The 23,534-nt window shown below is 46.6% G+C and overlaps 1 protein-coding gene across 1 annotated transcript in view; it reads left to right on the forward strand.

The window, feature by feature from the left end:
- The window catches only part of LOC144698978 (netrin receptor UNC5C-like), a 328,929-nt gene that overhangs the window by 295,155 nt on the left and 10,240 nt on the right, over positions 1 to 23,534 (forward strand). Inside the window, exons 9-15 of the mRNA XM_078570534.1 lie at positions 7,542 to 7,733; positions 8,894 to 9,247; positions 10,979 to 11,066; positions 14,861 to 15,029; positions 18,796 to 19,029; positions 19,757 to 19,906; positions 23,210 to 23,374. Coding sequence (XP_078426660.1) covers positions 7,542 to 7,733; positions 8,894 to 9,247; positions 10,979 to 11,066; positions 14,861 to 15,029; positions 18,796 to 19,029; positions 19,757 to 19,906; positions 23,210 to 23,374 — 1,352 coding nt within the window. The remainder of the gene's footprint in view (positions 1 to 7,541; positions 7,734 to 8,893; positions 9,248 to 10,978; positions 11,067 to 14,860; positions 15,030 to 18,795; positions 19,030 to 19,756; positions 19,907 to 23,209; positions 23,375 to 23,534) is intronic.

Consider the following 23,534-nt stretch of genomic DNA (forward strand, 5'->3'; position numbering starts at 1 on the left):
CGTTTGAGTTTGTGGGCTACCTCTTTTGCTTTGACTGTTTTGCCATTGAGTTGGTCTTGTTTGTGATAGGTGGGTGTCTGGGGCTTGGGGGAGAGCGTGTGGTGCCTTTGGTGGTTGCAGCAAGCAGCGGACAGGTTTTTCAACTACCGAGAGGCCTGAGGCCTACCAGTACCAAAGCCAAACAGAATGATATGTAACAACATTGTTCTGGAGGAGTGAAAAAAACTCTCAGAATTCATATCAGTTTGCCAAATACTCCATGTCATTATACAACTTTGAGTCCAGTGGCAGAATCTCACAAGTCTAAGCTGAACTGTTGGCCATGTGAAGTTATCAGAAAGTATTGCTGGAAAAAAGAGACATGTAGGGAGGCTTTTTGTCTTGCACTCATCAGGACAGATACAAGAATGCCAAATTTCAAAGGGAGCAACAACCTATACTGCATGAGAAAAGGTTTGGCGGGTTGACTCTGATTGATTGCGGTGTTGCCATGGAGAATGCATCAGTGAGCTATTGGCCCAAACTTCTGTTTAATTCAAAAAGGCACAATCCCTGCACATGTTCCTTTTGCCAGGTCTCTGCATATGAATATATGTAGCTTCTAGCAAGCATAAGTGAGCCACAGCATGAGCCCGACGAAGTTTAAATTGATTGTTAGTTTAATTCTCAGCACACTCGGACAAGTGTGCTAAGAATTAAACTAACAACCAATTTAAGGTTATCAGCCAGGCTCACAATGTGGCTCACTTATACTTTCTAGAAGCTACATATATTCATATGCAGAGACCTGTACTCTGTAAGCATAAGTAACATGTCTCAGCATTGCGTCTTTTATGAATTAAACAAAAATATGGGGGTCAGTGGTTCCCTGGTGCATTCTCCATGGCAATGCTTTGACCAGTCAGAATCAACATGCTAACCAATCAGCATACTTTTCTCATGCAGTATAAATCGTTGTTCCCTTTGAAATTTGTCATTCTTGCCTCTGTCCTGATGAGTGCAAGGTAAAAAGCTCTGACAGCATATCTCTTTTTTCAACAATATTCAAGTTCTGGACTAGCAAGCGATTATCAGAAAGCCTTTTTGTCATTTTTTTTGTCAATAAACGTACAACAACGTCTTTTTTATAATTTATTCTCGGGATGTGGCTTTTATTGCCCTTCCCTACTTGCCCTTGATGCGACTGAGTGGGACAGACTGGAACCCAAAATGGGACCCCTTGTTCTGTACATGGCACAATACTGCATTTAGACTCTTACAACACAGAAAGAAGCCATTTGACCCGCCTTGTCTGTGCTGGCTTTTTTAACCAGCCACCTGATTAATCCCACTCCCCGTATGGCCCTCCAGATGTTTCCCTACTGCAGAACTTATCCAATTCCCTTTTGAAATTTACTGTTAAATACTGCCCTCTCAAGCAGCCTGTCCCAGGTCCCAACAACTCTCTGTGTGAAAAGGAAATTCTCATAACGTCTCTGGTTCTTTTGCCAATTACCTTAAACCTGTGTCCTCTGGTCACCGACCCTCCTGCCTCTGGAAACAGCTTCTCCTTATTTACTCCACCAAACCCCTTTATTATTTGGAACATTTCTATCAAATCTTCTCTTAACCTCCTCTGCTCTAAGGAGAACAATCCCAGCATCTCCAATCCCTCCAACTTACTGAAGCCCCTCATCTTTGGTACTAATCCGGCAATTCCCCTCTGCACCTTTTCCAAGGTCTTAGACATCCTTACCTCTTTGACCAGGAATAGGGAAAAAAATAATTAGGACAAGAACGTGTGCTTAAAAAAAAAAGCTCGCCGAGAGATAAATTTTATCAACACATGGTCATGGTGTGAAACATATTACAGCCTGTTTTGACTTCTGACTGATCGACCAGGGGCTGAAAACTTTGCTTGGACACCCCATCCTGGCAGGGAAGTCCTTATTTAAATCTGGCAAGTCAAACAGGCAGCTCTCCGCCGACTGAGGCCCCATAATCGAGTTTGGGTGACCACCAGCAAGGTAGGCTGTGGGGAGGGGATGGAAGTGGCCATGTTCGCAAAGAGTCCCAGAGGGGGAGTCACTGTTCCACCACGGCCAATAAATATAATTTCACACCTTCCGTTGCAAGGCGGTGGTCTTCAATTCCATCACCCAACGGAACTAATGGCAACTGAGGCATTATTTGCACCACAGGAACCCGATTTTCGTATGAAAGTGGGGACGTGGTGCCTGAAACAAGTGGTCATCCCCAGTGACTGCCTGGATCCCACTGCTAATGTGGAGAAGAAGCCCCCAACCACATTCTCAGGCCTTTCTCTTCCAGTTTAACATCAGGCAGGTTCTGTCAAAATCGAGCTCTTGGCCATTATTTTCAGGATGTGAGTAGAAGGCCCAATCCCAAAGATGTTGGAAGCATAGACTTTTACAAATATTTCGGCAAGGTATTGGCTATAAAGTCGAAAACCAAATTGTTCTCGGGGCGATGGTTCCAAATTCCATACTGGACCCAACAAAAAAGGTAAGTATCATATCCCAAAATAAACTCTACTCTCACCTTTGTCTAAAATCAAACTGTACTTTTGATGACTTTTGTTTGAGTCTGAATTTCCTCTGTTTATTCTGATATGCCCGCAATGTTTGACTTCAGAGCATTGCACTGACCATATCTTGTGTGAGAAATTACCCACACAACCATTGTTTTAACCATTCTGTTGACAACTCAGTTTAAAACATGCTCCAGCAGTTGTGTTTGCAAGCTTGGGGGGACAAAGGAGATTTTTGACTTGCTGGTACAAGGCAGAGGGTCTGCCACTCATCGTAGAAACTGTGTGTGTGTGTGAGCCTGTATGTGTGTGTATGAGTGAGTACGAGAGCGTGTGTGTTGGTGGATGTGTGTATGCATGAATGTGTGCCTGTACGTGTGTGATGTGGTGCATGAGTCTGGATCCAATTGCATGTGTGTACATGCATGTGTTAATGGGAGAATGTGAGTGACTGCTTATGTGTGGGTGTGAGTGAGTATGTGTACTTAAGTGTGTGTCTGTGTGTGTGTGTGTGTGTGTTTGCATGTGCTGTGTAAGTGTGAACGTTGTGTGTGTGGTGGGTGTGTTTGTATGGCGGATGTGTGAGTGTGTATGTGAATTGGTGTGTGAGGGTGTGTGTGAGTGTGGTGCTTGAGTGAGTGTCTGCATGTGTGTGGTAGATGTGTGAGTGTGTAATTTAATCATCTCTGAAGGAGTTTAGCATTAGGATGAGGAAGCAAAATGTATTTGCCATCTGAGCTCTGTATTGCCCAGGTGTTGTGTGTTGTTAATGGATTTCACTTTCAGGTTAAGTGATTTTTTTTAAAAAAAGAAAGCTCATAACACTCATGCTTAACTTGACCGTGATGTCTGCAGCTCGTCATGTTAGTGTTTACTTGTGTTAGATATTTTACTTTTCAATCTGTCCCTCACGTCAAGAACATCACTGCCTTTTCCCACATTAGTTTTCAATGCAGAGTGTGGTATTTGAAACTGTAATATGATTATGGTGTTTTTGGGTTGTCATGTCTAGCCCAGGGTTCAAATAATGAAATTACGTGTTATCCCAGCAAAACAACTCCCCCTATTCAGTGCCGTGAAAAAAATTGTGGGACATGGAATAATGAGGCATTGTTCAAATGTTTGTGAGCTTTATTTGGAGAATTCCTGGGAAAACAGTTTGTTTACCTTCTTAATTATCCATCTTCCTTTCCCATTTTTCCCTCCTTTTTACACTTTTCCCCCTTTCTTTCTGATTATTTTCATTTCCCTTTTTTCCCTTCCTCTTCCTTTCCCACTTTTGCCTCCTCCTTTTCCCCAAAGGCATTGTCTCATGCTGGAATGTAGGTCTGTCGGTTTTGGGGGACATATTTTGCCCCCATCTGACCCTGGGACCGTGAGTTTTGGCAGAGTGTTCAACCTTGCCTGGGGGCATTGCAGTTTTCAACCATGTTTCAGATACAGCGTGCATTTTCTTGTGGAGATGGGTGAACAGTGATCGGGAGTGACTGAGCTCTATCTCAGGGGAGCTCCCAAGTTGCTGTCACGACTGAAATCAACCCAACTCAAGATCAAACTCAGAATGCAGAAGTTCTGTATTGTTCATAGTCACAAGATGCCATCAGAGAACCATTTCCCCATCTCCCTTGCTCCACTATCTATCAGTTATTGCAAAAACTCTCTGCATCAGAACTTTGCTCTGAAACTCTCTCCATACTCTCCCGGAGACAATATTATATGAATGATCTCTCTCATCACCAATTTCCCCAAACAGAGGAAATCCATTCATCCTATAAAAACCCTTCATAATTTTTCTTTTAAAAAAACTCCATTAAATCTCCTCTTAGCCTTCTATGGCCCACTGAAGTAATCCTCAGTATCTCAAGTGTCTCCTCACGAGTAATATTTTCTCTTCTTTGGCATCATCCTGGGGAATTTATGCCGTCAACTCTTTAATGTCCTTCCTATAGCGGAGTTCCCCAAACTGCAGTCGCTGGGGCCTAATCATCATGAGCCATCTCATCTTTGACTCTTCATTATCCTCCTTTTTAAAATAATTTTCACGTAATTGCTTTTTCCCAATTGTTCTCCACCCTTACATCAGTTAATTGACTAACATTATTACCCACAATTGAAGCAGATCAGACTTGAAAGCCAAGCGTCCTCTACTGTGGCACTAATGTTAACTCAGTACACCTTGCGATAGTTTCAAAACCCAATATTAATCCTTTGTTCTTGTATTCTCTCTGAACTCTCTTCTCCCTCCTTTAACTCATCTACACTTTGGTGGCCTCAGTGCCCAAGAATTGGATCATTTTCCAGCCTGTTCCTCAACTATATTCATGTTGATTCTTGTCTCACAACCTCTCTACGGAACATCCTTACATCCAGTGTGGCAACAGAACATCTCAATTTCCCTTTTTTCCAATAATTTATATAGATTTTTCTTTTCCCACCTATTTCCATTATTTTTAAATGTATTTCCATCCATTGTTTTATCTCTCCCTTTTAGCCTATTTCGATCCCTTCCCCCCACCCCACCCCCACTAGGGCTATCTGTACCTTGCTTATCCTGCTTTCTACCCTTAAATCACCTATTAGCACATTCCTTAGATAATATCACCACCCTCAACACCTCTTTGTCCTTTTGTCTATGACATCTTTTGGCAATCTCCACCTATCACTGGCCCTCTATCCAGCTCTACTTGTCCCACTCCACCCCCCCCCCTTCTATTCTATTTTTCCTTAGTTCTGTTGAAGAGTCATACGGACTCGAAACGTTAACTGTGTTCCTCTCCGCAGATGCTGTCAGACCTGCTAAGTTTTTCCAGGTATTTTTATTTTTGTTTTGGATTTCCAACATCCGCAGTTTTTTTGCTTTTATCTCAATTTCAATGTTGCAGATGCTATAAGCAGAACTACTAAAGCTCCCAGTCTTGTCCAAATCTAAGCTGTAACACCATTATAGCTACGATATCATATTTCCCTGTAGCTATTAATGCTTCTCAGTGTCTGCTTACCAACTTAAGTCAATTGTAAGTATGGTGGATGACCAGTATTTTATTACTGCCCTAGGTGAAAATTATTCCTACGGTATTTTGGGATTAGTCATTTGAACAGATTAAAGAAAGCACTAAGATATCACTCAAGTTAAGAAGTCCCTTAAGGGCATATATCACTGTTTCCCTGCTCCCCCCACTCCCCAGTCAAGATGTTGTGAGAGCAGACCCAGAGGAAATGAAGGGGCTTAGTGTGTTATATTATGAGGATAGATTACATAAATTTGACTTGTATTCCCTTGAACATAAAAGATCAAGGAGGGAGCTGATCAAGGTATTCAAAATGTTAAAAGGATTCATTAGGTTAGACATGGGGAATCCATTTCCTCTGGTGAGGGTAATTAGCAAGGGGACACAATCTTAAAATTAGGAATGGGGACTCGGGAGCGAAATCAGAAATCATGTTGTCACACAAAAGGTCGTAGAAATGTGGAACACCAAAACCTGTAGACTCTGGATACAACTGAAGCTTTCAAGACTGAGATCAAAGATTTTTGTTCAGTAAGGGTATCAAGGTGGAAAAATAAAGTTGAGTTACAGATTAGTAATGCCTCAGTGGAATGGCGACTGGGCCCAAGAGACTGAATGGTTCACTCTGGTTCCAGATGTTTCTATGGTGCCAATTCTAAATGCCAATGTCCAGGATGCAGAGGTCCCCCTGTATCTTTCTGAATTGACATTTCTCCTATCCCCAGGGGAGGTCCATCACTCCACCATTTTAAAATAGTTTGGTTAATGTCTGCAGATAATGGACTTTCATGCAGATGTTAGCAATATTGCGCAGTGCAATGTCATTTATTTGTGCAGAGGGAAGGAGAAATTTAGCCGGAAATGTTTTTTTTATTAAAATAGCGCTAAAGGTTTATATTATTATTTGGTAAAACTATGGGTAAGTTTTTATGTGATGGGAATGTATTTAGGGATTGATGTTCAGAAGCCAATGGATCCAATTCATCTAGGGTGAGAAAATTGCCTAAGCCTGAATCGAGTGCTCTTACTAAATCATCTGTCCTCTCACCATAGGTGCTGTACCACACAAATGAGTAGAATGCACATTGTACAATATTCATGGCAAAATGCATCACCACTATATCCTCTGTAACCTCTTCCAGCCCTACAACCCTCTTTTCTACTTAGAGATATCTGAGTTCCTCCAATTTCAGCCCGTTGTGCATCTCTGATTTTCATCCATTGGTGGCCATTCCTTCAGCTGCCTAGGTCCCAAGCTCCGGAATTCCCTCCCTGAACCTTTCCCGAGCTCTCTCTCCTCCTTTTAAGATGTTCCTTAAAACCTACCTCTTTGACCAAGCTTTTTGATGACCTGTTTTAATATCTCCTTACGTAGCTCAGTGACACATTGGATCTGATTATGCCCCTGTGAAGTGCTGCAGGGCATTTTACTCTATTAAAGGCGCCACATAAATGCAAGTTGTTGTTGAATGAAAGCTCCATGAGCATGAACCTAATTATTTTCAAAAGATGAAATTTGGAATCTCCAAAGGGGATATTCCACAAGGGAAATCTCAACCCAAGAAAAGATACCTTTGATTTCTGGGCAGACAAAACTCTGAATCACAGACATTGTCTTTGAACTTTTCTCTGGGTTCATTTGAACTTTGGTTCATTTGTCAACCTGCAGTGGCTCACACCCAGAGTCTCCCCTGTGAAGGAGAAGTGGGAGAGAGCTCGTTTTGCTCCAGAATTGACGGCCACCATCAAAATCTCACGCTTTCGTGGGAAGTTTATTACAGCGAAAACCCTGAAATTCTCCCACAAATTATTTTTTTCATTAAAGAGGGGTTTCCCCAAACCATGTGAGTTGGTGGCGGGGCAGGGGGTGGGGTGGGGGTTAGTGGGGGTGGTGCAAGTGTAGATTGCATCTCAGTCTCAGTGTCCCATATATAAGTTCAGTGCTCCCTCGGGATTGGATGGCCTACAAGATTCCAACTTCCTCCATTCTGGTTCCTCCGCAGCTGCGCCGGGATCGGATGATGTCGCCCTCTATGTGGCCGTGGTGGTGGCGGTGATCGTGTGCCTGGCCATTTTGTTGGTCGTGGTGATGTTTGTGTATCGTAAGAACCACCGTGACTTCAGCTCTGACATCAGAGACTCTGCAGCCCTGAACGGTGGGTTTCAGCCAGTGAGCATCAAGACATCCAGGCAAGGTTAGTTGGTTTGAGGCCCTCTTTTTTTTTTTTCCCTTTGGACCTAAAATGATGTTCTGGAGCTCCTTTTCGTGATCCAATTTTGACGTGCTCAAGGCAAAGGATGTGTGTTGGGGGAATTGTAATCTTTGAACCTATTGCCATGACCACACACTATGAGGCACTGATATAACAGCCTCTACACTGGGCCAAAACCCTACACTGAGAAACTGTCAGAGAGATTTCCCCTCTCTCTTAACATTCTTGGCCAATTATGTGCTGAGCATTTACGTTCATTTAGTGTCGTTGATCAACCAAGAGGAAAGTCTGGGTAAAACCTCCTGCTTGCAGCTTTAGCAACAATTGTGAGCAGGGGAAAATGTTCAGGAGAATTCTTTCTTTCACTCTTATCAAATAAAGGATAGAAGGAAGGAGCAGAGTGAAAGGTGAAGAAGGGACCTGGCAGATGTAGACCTAGAGACTTGTAAATGCAGTGGGCAAGAATAAAGCGCTGGTAGACCTGTTCACGCCCGCAAGACAGTCAGACACACAGAAGGTTTTACTTTATTATTTGTTCTTGGGACGTTGGCAATTGCTGGATAGGCCAGTATTTGTTGCCCATCTATAATTGCCCCTGAGAAGGTGGCGGTGAGCCGCCTTCTTGAACCGCTGCAGTCCATGTGGTGTAGGTACACCCACAAGTGCTGTTAGGGAGTGATTTGCCCTTTGTCTAGTGGCTTGGTACAACTGAGTGGCTTGCCAGGCAGTTTCAGAGGATGGTCAAGACTCAGCCACGTGGCTGTGGATCTGTTAGGCCAGACCCAGTAAGGAAGCTAGGTTTGCCTCCACAGGAGAGCGCGAGTGAACCAGGTGGATTTTTACAACATTCCAGTAATTTTATGATCATTATTAATGAGTCTAGCTTTTCAACCAGATTTAATCGGATTCCAATAGCTGCCATTGTCAGGGACTGTGGGTTCTCGAATTCATGTCTCCAGAGTATTAATTCAGGCCTCTGGATTACCAGTCCAGTAGCATTACCTCTATGGCACCATGATTGACAAGCCATGCACTAAACCTGTCTTTATTTAAAATAGATGGGTGGATAGAACTTGTTTTTTAAATGTTGAGAGTTGAGGGTTCCACGTCACACAATTATCCACTGCTTTCCTTTCGCACAGATAACTCCCACCTCCTGGCAGTTCAACCGGACCTCACAGCTGCTGCCGCCATGTACAGAGGCCCCATGTATGCCTTGCACGATATCTCGGACAAGATCCCGATGACTAACTCGCCGCTGCTCGATCCCCTGCCCAACCTTAAAATTAAGGTGTACAACTCCCCCTGTGGTGTCACGCCCCAGGCTGAGGCGGGGGACCTGGCATCAAAGCTCTCCCCACAGCTCACCGAGTCACTGCTTGACAACGAGGCCCAGAACGTCAAGAGCCAGAGCCCGGCTCAGCAGAAGGACCCATCATGCAGTACTTTTGGGAGTTTCAACATCCTGGGAGGACATCTCATTGTACCCGACTCAGGTAAACTTGTGCTGAACCTATAACTCTTCTTGTTGGAAAGAAATTCTAGTTCAACAGTTATTTTACTTTGAGGGGGCGCAGGGGGGTTGCTGCTTGTTCTGAATTTGTTAAGAAACTTGAATGTTTGCTTGACAAGGGTTTCCAGGAATCAAACTTTATCCCGAATGCTCAAAGCCCAATCGCGTGACAATCCCAAGAAAGCCTGTTTAGCACTTGACTACACCAATTATTTTAAGGATAGAAGACTCTCCAAAGGGGGAGGTACCTCAATGCCCATCAAATCTGGTCCATCTGGAGGTCGTTTATCTTAATTCCACTCTGAGCGCTTCCTCAGTCACGGCCTCTCAACCATTCTCTACAAATTCAACCAAGGAGCTGAAGTGGGTGTCACAGGAATCTCCAGGCTGGGGCCTTGACTTGGCTTCATTGGCTGCAAAGCTCTTTAGAACATCCTGGGAGCATGAAAGGCTCTTGCTCCTTTCTACATCTTCAAATTTGTAAATGCTCTTTGTGGTGGGTAGCCGGGGGGTGGATGGGAAAGGTTGGGTTTGTGGCTTTCAACTGAGGGATGTCAATGTTGAAGGAATGAAATCTTCTTCCCTTCTGTGTGCCCATTGTCACTGCCTAGCACAGACACGTTGGGCTGAAAGGCCTGCTTCTGTGCTGGATATTCTGTGTCATATTGAGAATTTCCAAGATACTTGTAGCTCAACCATTTGCAAGCTCCAGTTTTATTCATTTAATCCCAACTACAGGAACTTTGCCATGACGGAAGTCCCTGTGTTTCTTTGACATTTGACAATTTACGACTCGCAACAGTGGTGTTCTTGCAAAGGTTTAAGTGTGTTTCTGTTGTTTGTCTTGAAGCTCAGCGGTTCCTTTCCTGTGACAGCTGTCTCCATCTCACACTTTCCCATCACTGACGGAACCCGAGGCAGCAGCAGGTTGGAAATGAGTGATGGAGAAAGGCAGAGAGGCAAACAAAGGGAGGATGTGTGGAATACAGTAGAGTTCACATTCCAAAATTGTAGGGCCGATCAGAAAATGAGTGAACTTGCACTTAAATAGGGCATCTCACAATCTCAGAACATCCCTTAGTGCTTTACGGCCAATGGAGTACTTTTGGATGTGTAGTCACTGTTTCAATGTTGGAAACGCAGCAACCAATTTGTGCACAGCAAGCTCCCAGGAACAGCAATGTGATAATGACCAGCAATTCAGTGATTTTGGCTGAAGGGTGAATTTTGGCCAGGAGACTGGTGAGAAATCTCCTGTTCTTCTTCAAAATAATGCCAGGAAATCTTTTACGTTGGCCTGATGAGGACAGACAGGGCCTCGATTTAAAGTCTCATCGGTAGACGGCATCTCCAACAGTGCGGTACTCCCTCAGTGCGTCCTTATTCATTGCGAGCGCTTTGTATTTAGTCTTTCGGTTTGTGCTGTGCATGACCTAGATTTCCACAGTAAAGGTCCCTTCCAAAAAAACCAGGAAAAATCAGCAAGACCTCCAAAACCCTCTGTCAAGTAAAAATGTGATGACTTTGAGTTCCACTCAGGATAAAGTTTGGCTGCCTGGCAATGTGTGGGAATTCCGGTTTTGTCTGTAACACTAAATAGGAAACAGGCAGAGGGATTTAGGTGTCTTTTTCTCTTTGCAAGATAAAGTTGTCGACAGCCAATTGTGGCTTTACCTCCTTCTCACTACCCAGTTGTGTGTTCTGTCAATTCTAGGAGTAAGCTTACTGGTGCCAGCAGGAGCTATCCCCCCAGGCAGAGCCTATGAGATGTATATAACAGTTCATCGGAAAGATAACATGAGGTAATTACTCCGATCGAAATTAACTTGATGCTTTTAGAAAATACTCCACATGTGCATGCCTGTGTGTTAATGCCGCATACCCTGTTTCTGTAAGAATGCGTATCTATATAACTATATGCGGCTTCTATCAGACTGTTCATGTTTAGAGAATATTATTTGGAGGCTCATACCCTTGACCCTCTCTGTGGGCAGAATTTTCTGCCTCTTGGGCGGGCAGGCCCGACCCAATCTCTGGCGGGCAGGGAGCTGATCCCCGCCGGAGAAGCAGGCCCTGCCGCCATTTTACATGGGCGGGCCAATTAAGGCCCACCCAGCGTGATGTCCACAGGGAAGCGCTATGCGCTCCCTGTGCGGGCGGGGAGGAATCCCTGAAATCGAGAGTGCGCTCTTTCACGCATGCACACGAAAGAGCGCACTCGTCTCCCTGAGGCTAAGTGCAGCCTCAGGGAGATCGCCTGGACTTTGAAAAATATTAAACATAGAAGAAAGAAAATTCCCTAACATGTCCCCCTCATGTGACAATGTCACATGAGTTGGGACATGTTCATAATTTACAGAATAACTTCATTACAATTTTTAAAAACCCTGCATGAAACCTCTTCCCGCTGGTGGATGAGGTTTCATGTGTTTTCTATTCCCCGCCGGGGCTCCTGGCCTACCCGCTGACCTTAAGGTTAGACAGGCAGGTCCTTTAATTGTTTCAATGATCCTGTCAATGGCCTCAATTGGCCATTGACAGGTTGGCGGGCACACAGCTGATTTTGCTGAGCCCCCACCTTCCTGAAAAGTTAAATGGGGCGGGATGACGTTGGGGGTTCCACCTGACATCATCCCGCATCATTTTACGCGTCGGTGAGCAGGCCCCGCCCCCTGCTCGCCGACAGCAAAATTCTGCCCAGTGTGTTTATATTTGTATGGGCTGAGCTGGGATCCAAGAAGAGGCAGGATTCCCACACTGACTCAAAGAGGGATGGGTCTCATCTTCACCAGGGACTGAGAACCTCGTCATAACCTTTCCTTATTTTTTTTTTGCACTTTCCTGCTCCCTCGTTCCTCTCCTCTAACTTCCTCCCAGATGAGGTTTTGTATTTATTTTCTCTTTCCTGCTCACATCTGCGACAGCAAGAGCAGGCCAGAGGTTGGGAATCCTGCGATGGGTAACCCATCTCCTCACACGCTAAAGCCTGTCCACCACCATCTGAAAGGCACAAGCCTGGAACCTTTGAGCAATTGGGAGTGACAACCGATACAACTCCGCTGCAAATCCAACAGCTTTATGAACAAAAAGCTTCAAACTCAAAGAGCTACAAAACAATTTTAAAAAAACAGACAGTTACCAGCCGCCCAGGATCTCCACTCCAGGGGCAGAGTCTTTAGGGCGGGCGTGCGGGTACCTGTCCCGACCCGATTGGACGCGAAATCCCGCGAGATGACATCGGGCGAGCGTCCCGACGCTATCCCGCGCTCGTGCGACAGTTCGGTCGGCGGGTGCGCGCGCAGAAGTCGGAAGCGCGTCCGCCACCAATTAGGAGGCAAATCAGCGCAATTAAAATGGTCGTCGTCTCCGATTTTCCGTGGCCCGTCCGGCCACACGGTCAGCGGACAGGCGAATCGGCCAGGCGGACGTGGCATTTGCACAGTGAGAGCTCCCCTGAAGGCACAGAGCTGCCTCGGGGAACTGGAGGATTTTTAAAAATGAAAAATAAAGATTTGAAAAGTAAGGGAAACATGTGACCCTGTCACACGAATAGCGACATGTCAAAAATGAGTTTAAAACATTTCTATTGTTTTTTTATTCACTGTTGGAAACTTCATTCCCCCCCCTCCCCAACCCCTGCACCCAGATAAGGTTTCGAAAAAAATGCAAAGGCCGCCTGGCCTATTCCTTCAGGCATCAAAAAAATTCAAATTAATGAATTGATTAATGGGCCGAATAGCCCTCTTAATTGTCGGCGGGTAGCGCTACCACATTCACATCACTCTACACTTTCTCTCAAGACATTTATAATAAAAATTTTTTAAATCCTTTCATGGGGTGTGGACATTGCTGACAAGGCCAGCACTTGATGCCTGTCCCTAATTGCCCTTGAAGTGGATGGGCTTGCAAAGCTATTTCAGGGGGCAGTTAAGAGTCAGTCACATTTGCTGTGGGTCTGGAGTCACATGTAGGCCAGACAGGGTAAGGACGGCAGATTTCCTTCCCTGAAGGGCATTAGTGAACCAGATGGGTTTTTACAACAATTGACAATAGTTGTCACGGTCACCATTACTAAGACTAGCTTTATATTCCAGATTTATTTTAAGTTAATTAAATTGAAATTCCACTAACTGCTATGGTGGGATTTGAACCCATGTTCCCAGGGCATTAGTCTGGGCCTCTGGATTGCTGGTCTAGGGACATTGCTACAATGCCACCACCGCCCCATTTTAAAAGGAAGTTTATCCACCCTCCTTTTGGAAGCTATCGAGGGCACTGAATATCAGCGTGGCCCTCAGTCAATTTGCAATGGAAAGCCCCTTTTGCCATTTAAAGTGAGGGTTTCCGCAAGATTCCCGGCTCAGTCTTGTTGGAGTAGAGGACAGAGAGTGGGAGCACTTGGCAGAGAATCCTGAGGGGAGGCTCCCTACCAATGCTGAACTGCCGATTCACCCTGCGCTCAATATCCCTTACTCAGTAATGTCTCAGCGCGTACACCCTAGAGTGGCCTGAACAGAGGATCGATTTAACCAAGCGGTGACAAAGGATGTCGGGAGGTCGGGGGCATGAAGAACTTAGATCTAGATCACCCAAATATTCAGGTCTGAAGAAGAGTCACATCGGACTCGAAACGTTAACTCTGTTTCTCTCTCCACGGATGCAGCCAAACCTGCTGAGTTTTTCTGTTTATTATTTACCATCTCCAGCATCTGCGGTATTTTTGCTTTTACCACATATTCACCGATATGTTGTAAAACGCTGTGCTGCTGGACTCCTCAAAATACCATTTGTGGAACAGAAAGGGAAGACTTGCCTCACTTGGTTGTAATTCAAATAACCAGAGACGTTATTGGCAGGGTTTCCCGGTCCAACCCACCGCAGGGCCCGGAAATTCCCGCCCAAAGTCAGCGGACCTGTTGCGGGTCTGTTAAATTTCCTGTCCCCCCCCCACCACGACGGTTCCTGCGTTGGGCGGAATAGCCCAGAAACCTCCTCCCAGAGATCATCCCGGTTGTAACTACCAGGCCGGCATCCGCGTGCCGGAAAAATAATAAAAACCGAATCCATTCTGCGGGTTTCACGTGGCGAATCCTATCGGCGTAATCAGTAGCAGGAAACTCTGTTGTGAGGATTCTTCTGTTGCCTTTTATAAAAGTAATGTTAGGTTTGCCTGTTAATGTTAATGCTCTATTGGAATTAAATGACTTGCCAGCGATAGTCTGGGGTTGGAGATTCTACAATGCTCAGCACAGGAGGAGACAGAGTGACCCGATAACTGAAATCACTCCTCCCATTCTGTTCCCCTTGAGCATCCCCACTTTAAATCGCTTCTCCTTTGCCTAGGTCATAAACTCTAGAATTCCCTCCCTTAACCTCTCCACCTCTTTCCTGTTTTAAAACTCTCCCTAAAACCTACCTCTTCGGCCAGCCTTATGGCCGTCTGCCCTAACATCTCCTTATGTGGTTCGGTGTCAAATTGTGTTTGATCACGTTTCTCTGGAAGTGCTTTTGGACGTTTTACCACACTAACGGCTCGTTACGAATACCGATTGATGCTATTCTTGTTGTTATTCACCTGTGTCTGTCTTATCCCTAGGCCGTCACTAGAGGGCAGTCAGACATTGCTGAGCCCTGTGGTGAGCTGTGGTCCACCAGGAGCCCTGCTGACCAGGCCAGTGGTCCTGTCCATGCACCACTGTGCTGAACCCAACAGTGAGAACTGGCTCATCCAGCTCAAGAGTTTGTCAGCTCAAGGAAACTGGGAGGTGAGAGATTATTAACACAGACGTAAGAAAATAAGCTCGTTGTTGAGGTTTTGGAAAGTTCAGTGGCGTGAGCTGTTAAAACACTCAAGGGTCGTTTCTGGTCATTACACCCAATATGGTCTGGGCGGAATCTCATCAGGCAGCACAAAAAGGAATATGTTCAACCCTTGTGCATTTAAAAATACTCAGAAGCCTGGGGAGCCTATAGTTCCTCTTTGCTTTCTCCATGGCAATGCCTTGGCCAATCAGTGTTGACTTGCCGACCCATCGGCACCTTTTTCTCCTGTAGTATAAATTTGTGATGGTTTGAAATTTGGTATTCTTGCATTTGTCCCGATGAGTGTGGGACGAGAAGGTTCGACAACCCGCCTCACTTTTCAACCACATCGTGCGGAAAGGAATCTGGGAGTTTTTAAACGTGAATGGGTGGATTCCAAAACCCCTTGCCCTCGTGCTTCCCGCAATCTATTTTTAGCTGGGTAAGATCCAATTTGCCCAAGCCAGGCTCTGCCCACAAAACTGGCCGTGCCCTCTGGTTGAGGCAGCGAGATTCTGCTGACTGCGCTGGTTCAGGAAGACTCTCCAAATTGCATTAATCCCTTCGGCTCACAGACATTCGTAAGCTCGGTTTAAAAGGTTTGTCGTATTAAAAATATTTTATTCACTGAGAAACTCACTAGTAGACGCCAGTGGAGCTATGAAACGGTTCAGGATAATAGTTAAAGTCACTTTCAGTGATTTTAAATCAGGTCACTCACACGTAAAGGGCTGAACGCTCTTCTTAAAGCTGCTTATTATTGGTGGATGAACCTGACTTCAGCTTTATTAACAAAACAGCATCAGGTTCCATCTCTTAAATACATCAGGAATGAAAAAGAAATGGAGAGAATTAAGCTTTATTACGCTGCCCAGTCCACTGGTTCATGGACGATATGATTGTGTTTGTGTAAATGAATTTTGGCAGAAATTTGAGAAGTGACCTAACCAATAGGGGAGGTCTTGTGGCACAGCCGCACCCTCTGAGCCAGCGGCTCCAGGTTCACGTGTGTCCCACCCCAGGACTTGATGGCCATGGGATGTGTGTTCATAACGTGGCCAAACAGGTTGATTATCAGCCTGTAAATCCTTCCAATACACCTGATGGCAGGTGGTGAGAGTGGGAGAGTTTCCTGGTCAGCCAGACTGCAGAAGGCAATGGCAAACCACTGCAGTACTTTGCCAAGCATAATCATGGCTCAGTCCAATGGAAGTTCATGGGCACCAATGCCCTCTTCGGGCATGGTACCTGAAGGAGGAGGAAGTAACTAACCAGCGCAATTCCCAGCGCATTTAGGGTGCAATTTCCCAATTGTACCCAAAGAGGAAACTGTAGCCCTATGTATTTAAGTGAACTGAATGCTGGGAGTACATTTTTTTTGTTGGCTGAGGCAATACTGAGCAGCTTTTCACTATTCGACACATCCCCGCGCCAACCATTGAAACTAGTCCTGACCAAACCCATGAGCCTTGGCCTTTTCCCAGACACAGTCCCTCCCTGCACCTAAAATTAATATATTCCCTACCTTCAGCATCTTTTTTTTTCAACCCTCCATCCTGGAAATGATACCAGCAAGTTGTAGCAAAGACATTAAAAAAACTAAAGGGACAGACCTACAATGGGTTCCGTGGCAATTAAATACAATCAGAGAGTGATGCAGGATTGAAGGGAGGCATTGACCTCATCAAGCCCCGTGCTGGCTTTCTGAAAGAGATAATCTAATACCTTCACTCTCCTCCCCACCCCCCACCACCCCAACACCCCCCTATTCTTTTCCTATGGTCCTGCAAATTTTTTCCTTTTGAGGTATTTATGCAATTCCTGTCAATCAGGGATGCCTCAGTGTACACACTAACTGTGTCCTGAGCAGATATTTTATTTTAAATAAAAACCACAAAACGCTGGGAGAACTCAGTAGGTCTGGCAGCATCTGTGGAGAAAGAGAGAGAGAGAAACAGAGTTAAATGTTTCGAGTCCGTGCGACTCTTCCTCAGAGCTATTTTATTTTGCTGCGTAAGACAGAGATACGGGTGAAAGGGAGTCTGGAACAGGGTGAGTTCATGTCTAGATGAATCGAGATTATAAATTCTGTGCATTGGGATCCTCACATCACCATTTGGTCGTTGTGATCTGGAAGGTGTTGCTTGAAAGGGCGATGGAGACAGATTAAATAGCAACTTTCAAAAGAAAATTGGGTAAATACGCTAAGGGAAAAGGTTAGCAGGGCTATGAGGAAAGAGCAGTGGGAATGGATTAATTGGGTAAATCTTTCAAAGAGTCAGCACTGACACAATGGGCCGAATGGCCTCCTGTGCTGTGTCATTCGGTGATTCTCTTAAAATACTTCAAAACCGATAAAGTATTTTATTTTTGAACAATGCAGAATCTTCATGGCTTTAACCATCTTTATAAAACTAGGTGACCAGGTTCGCTCTCGCTCTCTCTGTCTATATATATATATATATATATATATATCACAACCAGAGAATTTCCAAAGCTCAGTGCCCTGTCAAGCCAACCTGATAGTGCGGGGGCGGGGAGGAGGGAATTGAGCAGACATGAGAGACTGGGGAGAAAGCTAGGGGTATCTCACCAAAGGTAGGTGAGGGGGGGTGGGGGTGGGGTGGGATTGGAGCAAGTTGACGTTCAGTTGGAGAATGGTGTTCTCTGCGAGAGAAATCTGAAAACGCAGAGTGGATCATTTTTTTAAAACGAAGTGTGAGGAACATGACATGCACACTGCCAAAAATAACAGTGACATTAAAAGTAAACTTAGTAAAGAAAGGAAAACGTTCATAAAACAATTTAAAATGATTAGCGCGGTTTCAAGAGACGTTGGAGTGGGAATTACCCAATAATAGTTTTAAGATTGTTATTCTTGGATTTTGCTAATTCTTGGTGTGGAAGTTTCTCGAGCGTGGTTGGTTTTGGCTGTCTCCTGCTCCCACATCATTTTGGTTGCATTTCTCACAGCTGTTCTGATTTAGTTTGGATATACGCTGTAGGTCCAGTGCTGCAATTAAAAACAAAATACCCTGTGGAAGCTGAACCTGAAATAAAAACAGAAAGTGCTGGAAATACTCAGCAGGTCCGGCAGCATCTGTGGAGAGAGAGAAACAGAGTTAAACGTCTCAAGATGAATATGCCTCTTCAGAACTGCATGACCTTGAGTTTTTCCAGCCATGATTACAGCCATGCCAAAATAGGCCCAAATCCAATCTCCTCCAGCCCATTTTGAAGACTGAGCCCTTGCTTGAATCCTCCCTTGCTCCTGTGCCAGAGTGACTGTTTGTTTAAAAGGATATAACGGATCCTGCAGGAGTTTGCCTTCACCAACTCACACGACCTCTGTGTGCGCTCCTCCGATCCTGTCCACCCGCGCTTTCCCCATTTTAATTGCTCTACCTTTGTTGGCTGTGCTTTCAGTTGTCTGAGCCCCAAACCCTACCATTCCCTCCCCAAACCTCTCGTATTGAAATTTGACATCTGTTGTCACGTATCTGTCACACCCATTGTGTCGCATCGCATCCATCATAAATTTCCACACTGGGCATATATGGTGGAGACTGCCCGGTTATAACACCGACTATTCTTATATTTTCGGATAAACCTAAAAGATACTTCGTGCCACTAAAGAAAGGTTAAAGGCCATGCTTATGAGGGCAGACCATGCGAAAGAGCCTGAGTTATTGAACTCTGTGCTTATTTTTTTATTCCCTTCCTCCATAGGATGTGGTGGTTCTAGGATCAGAGACACTCACCACTCCCTGTTACGTCCAACTGGACCCCCAGACTTGCCACGTAGTGACCGAGCAGCTTGGCACCTACTGCCTGGTGGGACAATCCATCGACAAGTCAGCGACCAGACGTCTGAAGCTGGCCATATTTGCGCCGGTGGTCTGCAACTCGCTTGAGCACAGCATCCGTGTCTACTGCTTGGATGATACGCAAGACACTCTGAAGGTACCTCAGTCGTGTGTCAGAAGGAAGTGAGAACGCACTTGCGTTGATATAGCCCCTTTCACAACCAAAGGGCACCCATAACGGCTTAACAGCTTACGAAGTGCTTTTTGAAGTGTAGTCACTGTTGTAAGGTAGGAAACACAGCAAGATCCCACAAAAAAGCAATGTGATAATGACCAGGTAATCAGTTTTTTCGCACGTTTGGATAACTGATAAATATTGGCCAGAACACTGAGGGTAACGCCCCCCCGCTCCTCTCCAAAGTCGTGCCATGGGATCTCAGGGTTCAATGTCTCATCCGACCAACGGCACCTCAGACAGTGCAGCGCACCCTCGGCGCTGCAGCGGGAGAGTCAGCCTGAATCAAGTCCTCGGAGTAGAATCCTGAAGGCTTGGGGGAAGGGGTATCGTGTTTATCATTCAGAAAATCTTTGATCTTTGGAAAAATTAGCGCAATCGCCATCACTTTAGATTCTGCAGTTGGCCGGGCCCCATGTTCCCTTTTTAAAGGAAGAAGCATTTGCTTTGTTTAATTGTAAAACTCTTCTTCTCGAAACAAGGAAATCCCAGGCCGTTGTAGTAAGGATCTGCACGGTTTAGTCATGGCGAAACATATAGACGTATATCTCTATTCTTCATTTTGATGAGACCAGCAGTATCGTTGTTCACTGTGAGGTAAGCCATTGTATATGCCTTGTGTTCAGTCAATCCTGACCTTTGTCCACAGGAAGTAATTCAGCTGGAGAGGCAGCTGGGAGGGCAGCTAGTGGACGAACCAAAGACCCTTCTATTCAAGGACAGCACTCATAACCTGCGTTTGTCCATCCACGACATCCCCCACTCTCTCTGGAGAAGCAAGTTGCTCACAAAGTATCAGGTAGGAATTTCATTTAGCTGGCTTTATGTAGCGGCCATTGACCACAATGCTTGGACCGAGGAGGGGAAACTGGGAGGCATTGCAGTTAAAAAGTCTCGGTTTTCCTGACAGTTTAACCCAACTGTTGAACCTAATTTTCACAAAATAGCCGGTCGTGCATTCGGCCCATGCACCCCATGTTGGAGATTTAATTGGATGCCTCCACACTGCATCTGGATGTACTCTTATTCCCCTGGGTTTTAGAATTACCCCTTCACTATATGTCAACCAAAACTATCATCCTCCACCTCCAGCGACTGAACCTTTGAACCTGGTCCCTCGTTGTCAATTTATATTTATTGAGGGTTTACGTTAGATTGCAGCATATAAGTTGACCTGGCGTATAAGATGACCCCATTTTTGCAGCCCCATATATATGCTCGGAGTATAAGCCGTGTCATGCTATACATTTTGCACCTCAGGGATGCATGTTTTACTTACCAGTAACTTAAAACTGGGCACAAGGAATCAGGAAGGTGACACAGGCTGTGTTGCGAAGATCTGCAGGAGTTTAAAACACACCCACACTGAACAGAAGCCATGTGGCGAACGGCAAAGATGGTGGGTACCCGTACCCGAACCCACACCCACACCTGTACCCACACCTGTACACATATCCACACCCGTACCCACGCCTGTACCCATACCCACACCCGTACCCACACCAATACCCACACCCATACACACACCCATACACACACCCATACACACACCTATATCCACATCTGTACCCACACCTGTACCCACACCCACACCTGTACCCACACCCACACTTGTACCCACACCCACACCTGTACCCACACCCACACCCGTACCCAAACCTGTACCCACACCCGGAAGGAAACTTGCTGCCTGCAGACAGTGTGCTTGACTCTCAAAACTCTCATGTGACTCCAAAATGGCCCAACAAGCCAAGGGCAATTAGGGATGGGCAATAAATGCTGGCCTAGCCAGTGATGCCCACACCCACGCCCGTACCCACACCCACGCCCGTATCCACACCCGTACTCACACCCACACCCGTATCCACACCCGTATCCACACCCACACCTGTACCCACACCCACGCCCGTATCCACACCCACACCTGTACCCACACCCACGCCCATATCCACACCCACACCTGTACTCACACCCACACCCGTACCCACACCCACGAACGTATCCACACCCATACCCACACCCGTACCCACACCCACACCTGTACCCACACCCACGCCCGTATCCACACCCACACCCGTACTCACACCCACACCCGTATCCACACCCACACCCGTACCCACACCCATACCCACACCCGTACCCACACCCACACCTGTACCCACGCCCGTATCCACACCCACACCTGTACTCACACCCACACCCGTATCCACACCCACACCCGTACCCACACCCGTACCCACACCCACACCTGTACCCACACCCACGCCCGTATCCACACCCACACCCGTACTCACACCCACACCCGTATCCACACCCACACCCGTACCCACACCCATACCCACACCCGTACCCACACCCACACCTGTACCCACGCCCGTATCCACACCCACACCTGTACTCACACCCACACTCGTATCCACACCCACACCCGTACCCACACCCGTATCCACACCCACACCTGTACCCACACCCACGCCCGTATCCACACCCACACCCATACCCACACCCACGCCCGTATCCACACCCACACCTGTACCCACACCCATACCCACACCCACACCCGTAGTCACACCCACACCTGTACCCACACCCGCATCTGTATCCACACCCACACCCGTACCCACACCCACACCCGTACCCATACCCACACCCGTATCCACACCCACACCTATACCCATATCCATACCCACACCCGTATCCACACCCACACCCGTACCCACACCTGTACCCACACCCGTATCCACACCCACACCCATACCCACACCCGTACCCACACCCATGCCCGTACCTACACCTGTACCCACACCCGTATCCACACCCATACCCACACCCGTACCCACACCCATGCCCATACCTACACCCACACCCATACCCACACCCATACCCACACCCACACCCATTCCCACACCTGTATCCACACCCGTACCCGTACCCACACCTGTACCCACACCCGTATCCACACCCACACCCGTACCCACACCCGTACCCACACCCGTATCTACACCTGTACCCACACCTGTACCCACACCCACACCTGTATCCACACCCATACCCACACCCACACCCGTACTCACACCCACACCCACACCCGTATCCACACCTGTACCCACACCCACACCTGTACCCACACCCACATCTGTACCCGTACCCACTCCTGTATCCACACCCGTACCCACACCCACACCCGTACCCACACCTGTACCCACACCCACACCCCTACCCACACCCACACCCACACTCGTACCCACACCCGTACGCACACCCACACCCCTACCCACACCTACACCCACACCTGTACCCACGCTGGTGGTTCCTTTTTATTCTCGGTTTATAAGTCGATGCCGGTGTTTGGAGGGATTGTTTGAGGTTGAAAGGTCACCTTATGGGCCAACATTAATGCTAATTGTATTGCTTGTTAACCAGCTCAGTTGACCCTGAATTATTTATTCACATGTGGCAGGTGGGCTGCTGATGAAGGGGATGGGCTCAGGGGTGGGTGGGAAGTGGTGGGCTGGGGGCACCTTCCCTATTTTTCATGCACCATCCCCGCCAAAATCCTGCCTGGCCCGGGCATGGGTAACCCAGCCCACTCAGTGAACCGTGTCTGAATGAAATCGGATGGGAAACAGAATCCAAAAGGATTGTTGACTGTTAATCCTTCATTTTCCTGATTTCACCGTCACTGTGGGGAGACGGTGGTGTAGGGGTAGTGTCACTGGGGTATTACCTCCAGCTGTCCAGGGTAATCCTCTGGGGACCCAGGTTCCAATCCCACATTTAAATTCAATAAAAAATCTGGAATTCGAAGTCTAATGATGACTATGAAACCCGTCAGGTTCACTCGTCCCCTTTAGGGAAGGAAACCTGCTTCCTCCAGACAATGTGGTTGACTCTCATGTGACTCCAAAATGGCCCAACAAGCCAAGGGCAATTAGGGACGGGTAATAAGTGCCGGCCTAGCCAGCGATGCCCACATCCTGTGAATGAATATTTTTTTTAAAAACCCCAAATGAAACATTTCTCACAAGGCAAGTACATCTCAAATATTAAAAGCACTTGTTTTTCCCAGACTTCCGATAACAATTTTTGCCTTTTTCAACAGGAAATTCCTTTCTACCACATATGGAGCGGCTGTCAGAGGAACCTTCACTGCACCTTCACACTGGAGCGTTTCAGTCTAATCACCACCGAACTGGTTTGTAAACTGTGTGTGCGACAGGTGGAAGGAGAGGGGCAGATTTTCCAGATCCAGAGCACCTTGTCTGAGGTACGTCACTCGGTCTGCGGACATCGCCCGCCAAAGCTGGCCTGTGGTATAGGCTGAGACCTCCTGCCCATGTGCCCTGTGGTGTTCTCGCGTGTACTGACCCTGACCAGCTGGCCAGTGTGATAGGCAACACGTCATTTGTCATGGCAATTGCTGGCGC

Source organism: Cetorhinus maximus, chromosome 1, assembly GCF_964194155.1.
Source record: "Cetorhinus maximus chromosome 1, sCetMax3.hap1.1, whole genome shotgun sequence".
Classification (NCBI taxonomy): Eukaryota; Metazoa; Chordata; class Chondrichthyes; order Lamniformes; family Cetorhinidae; genus Cetorhinus; species Cetorhinus maximus.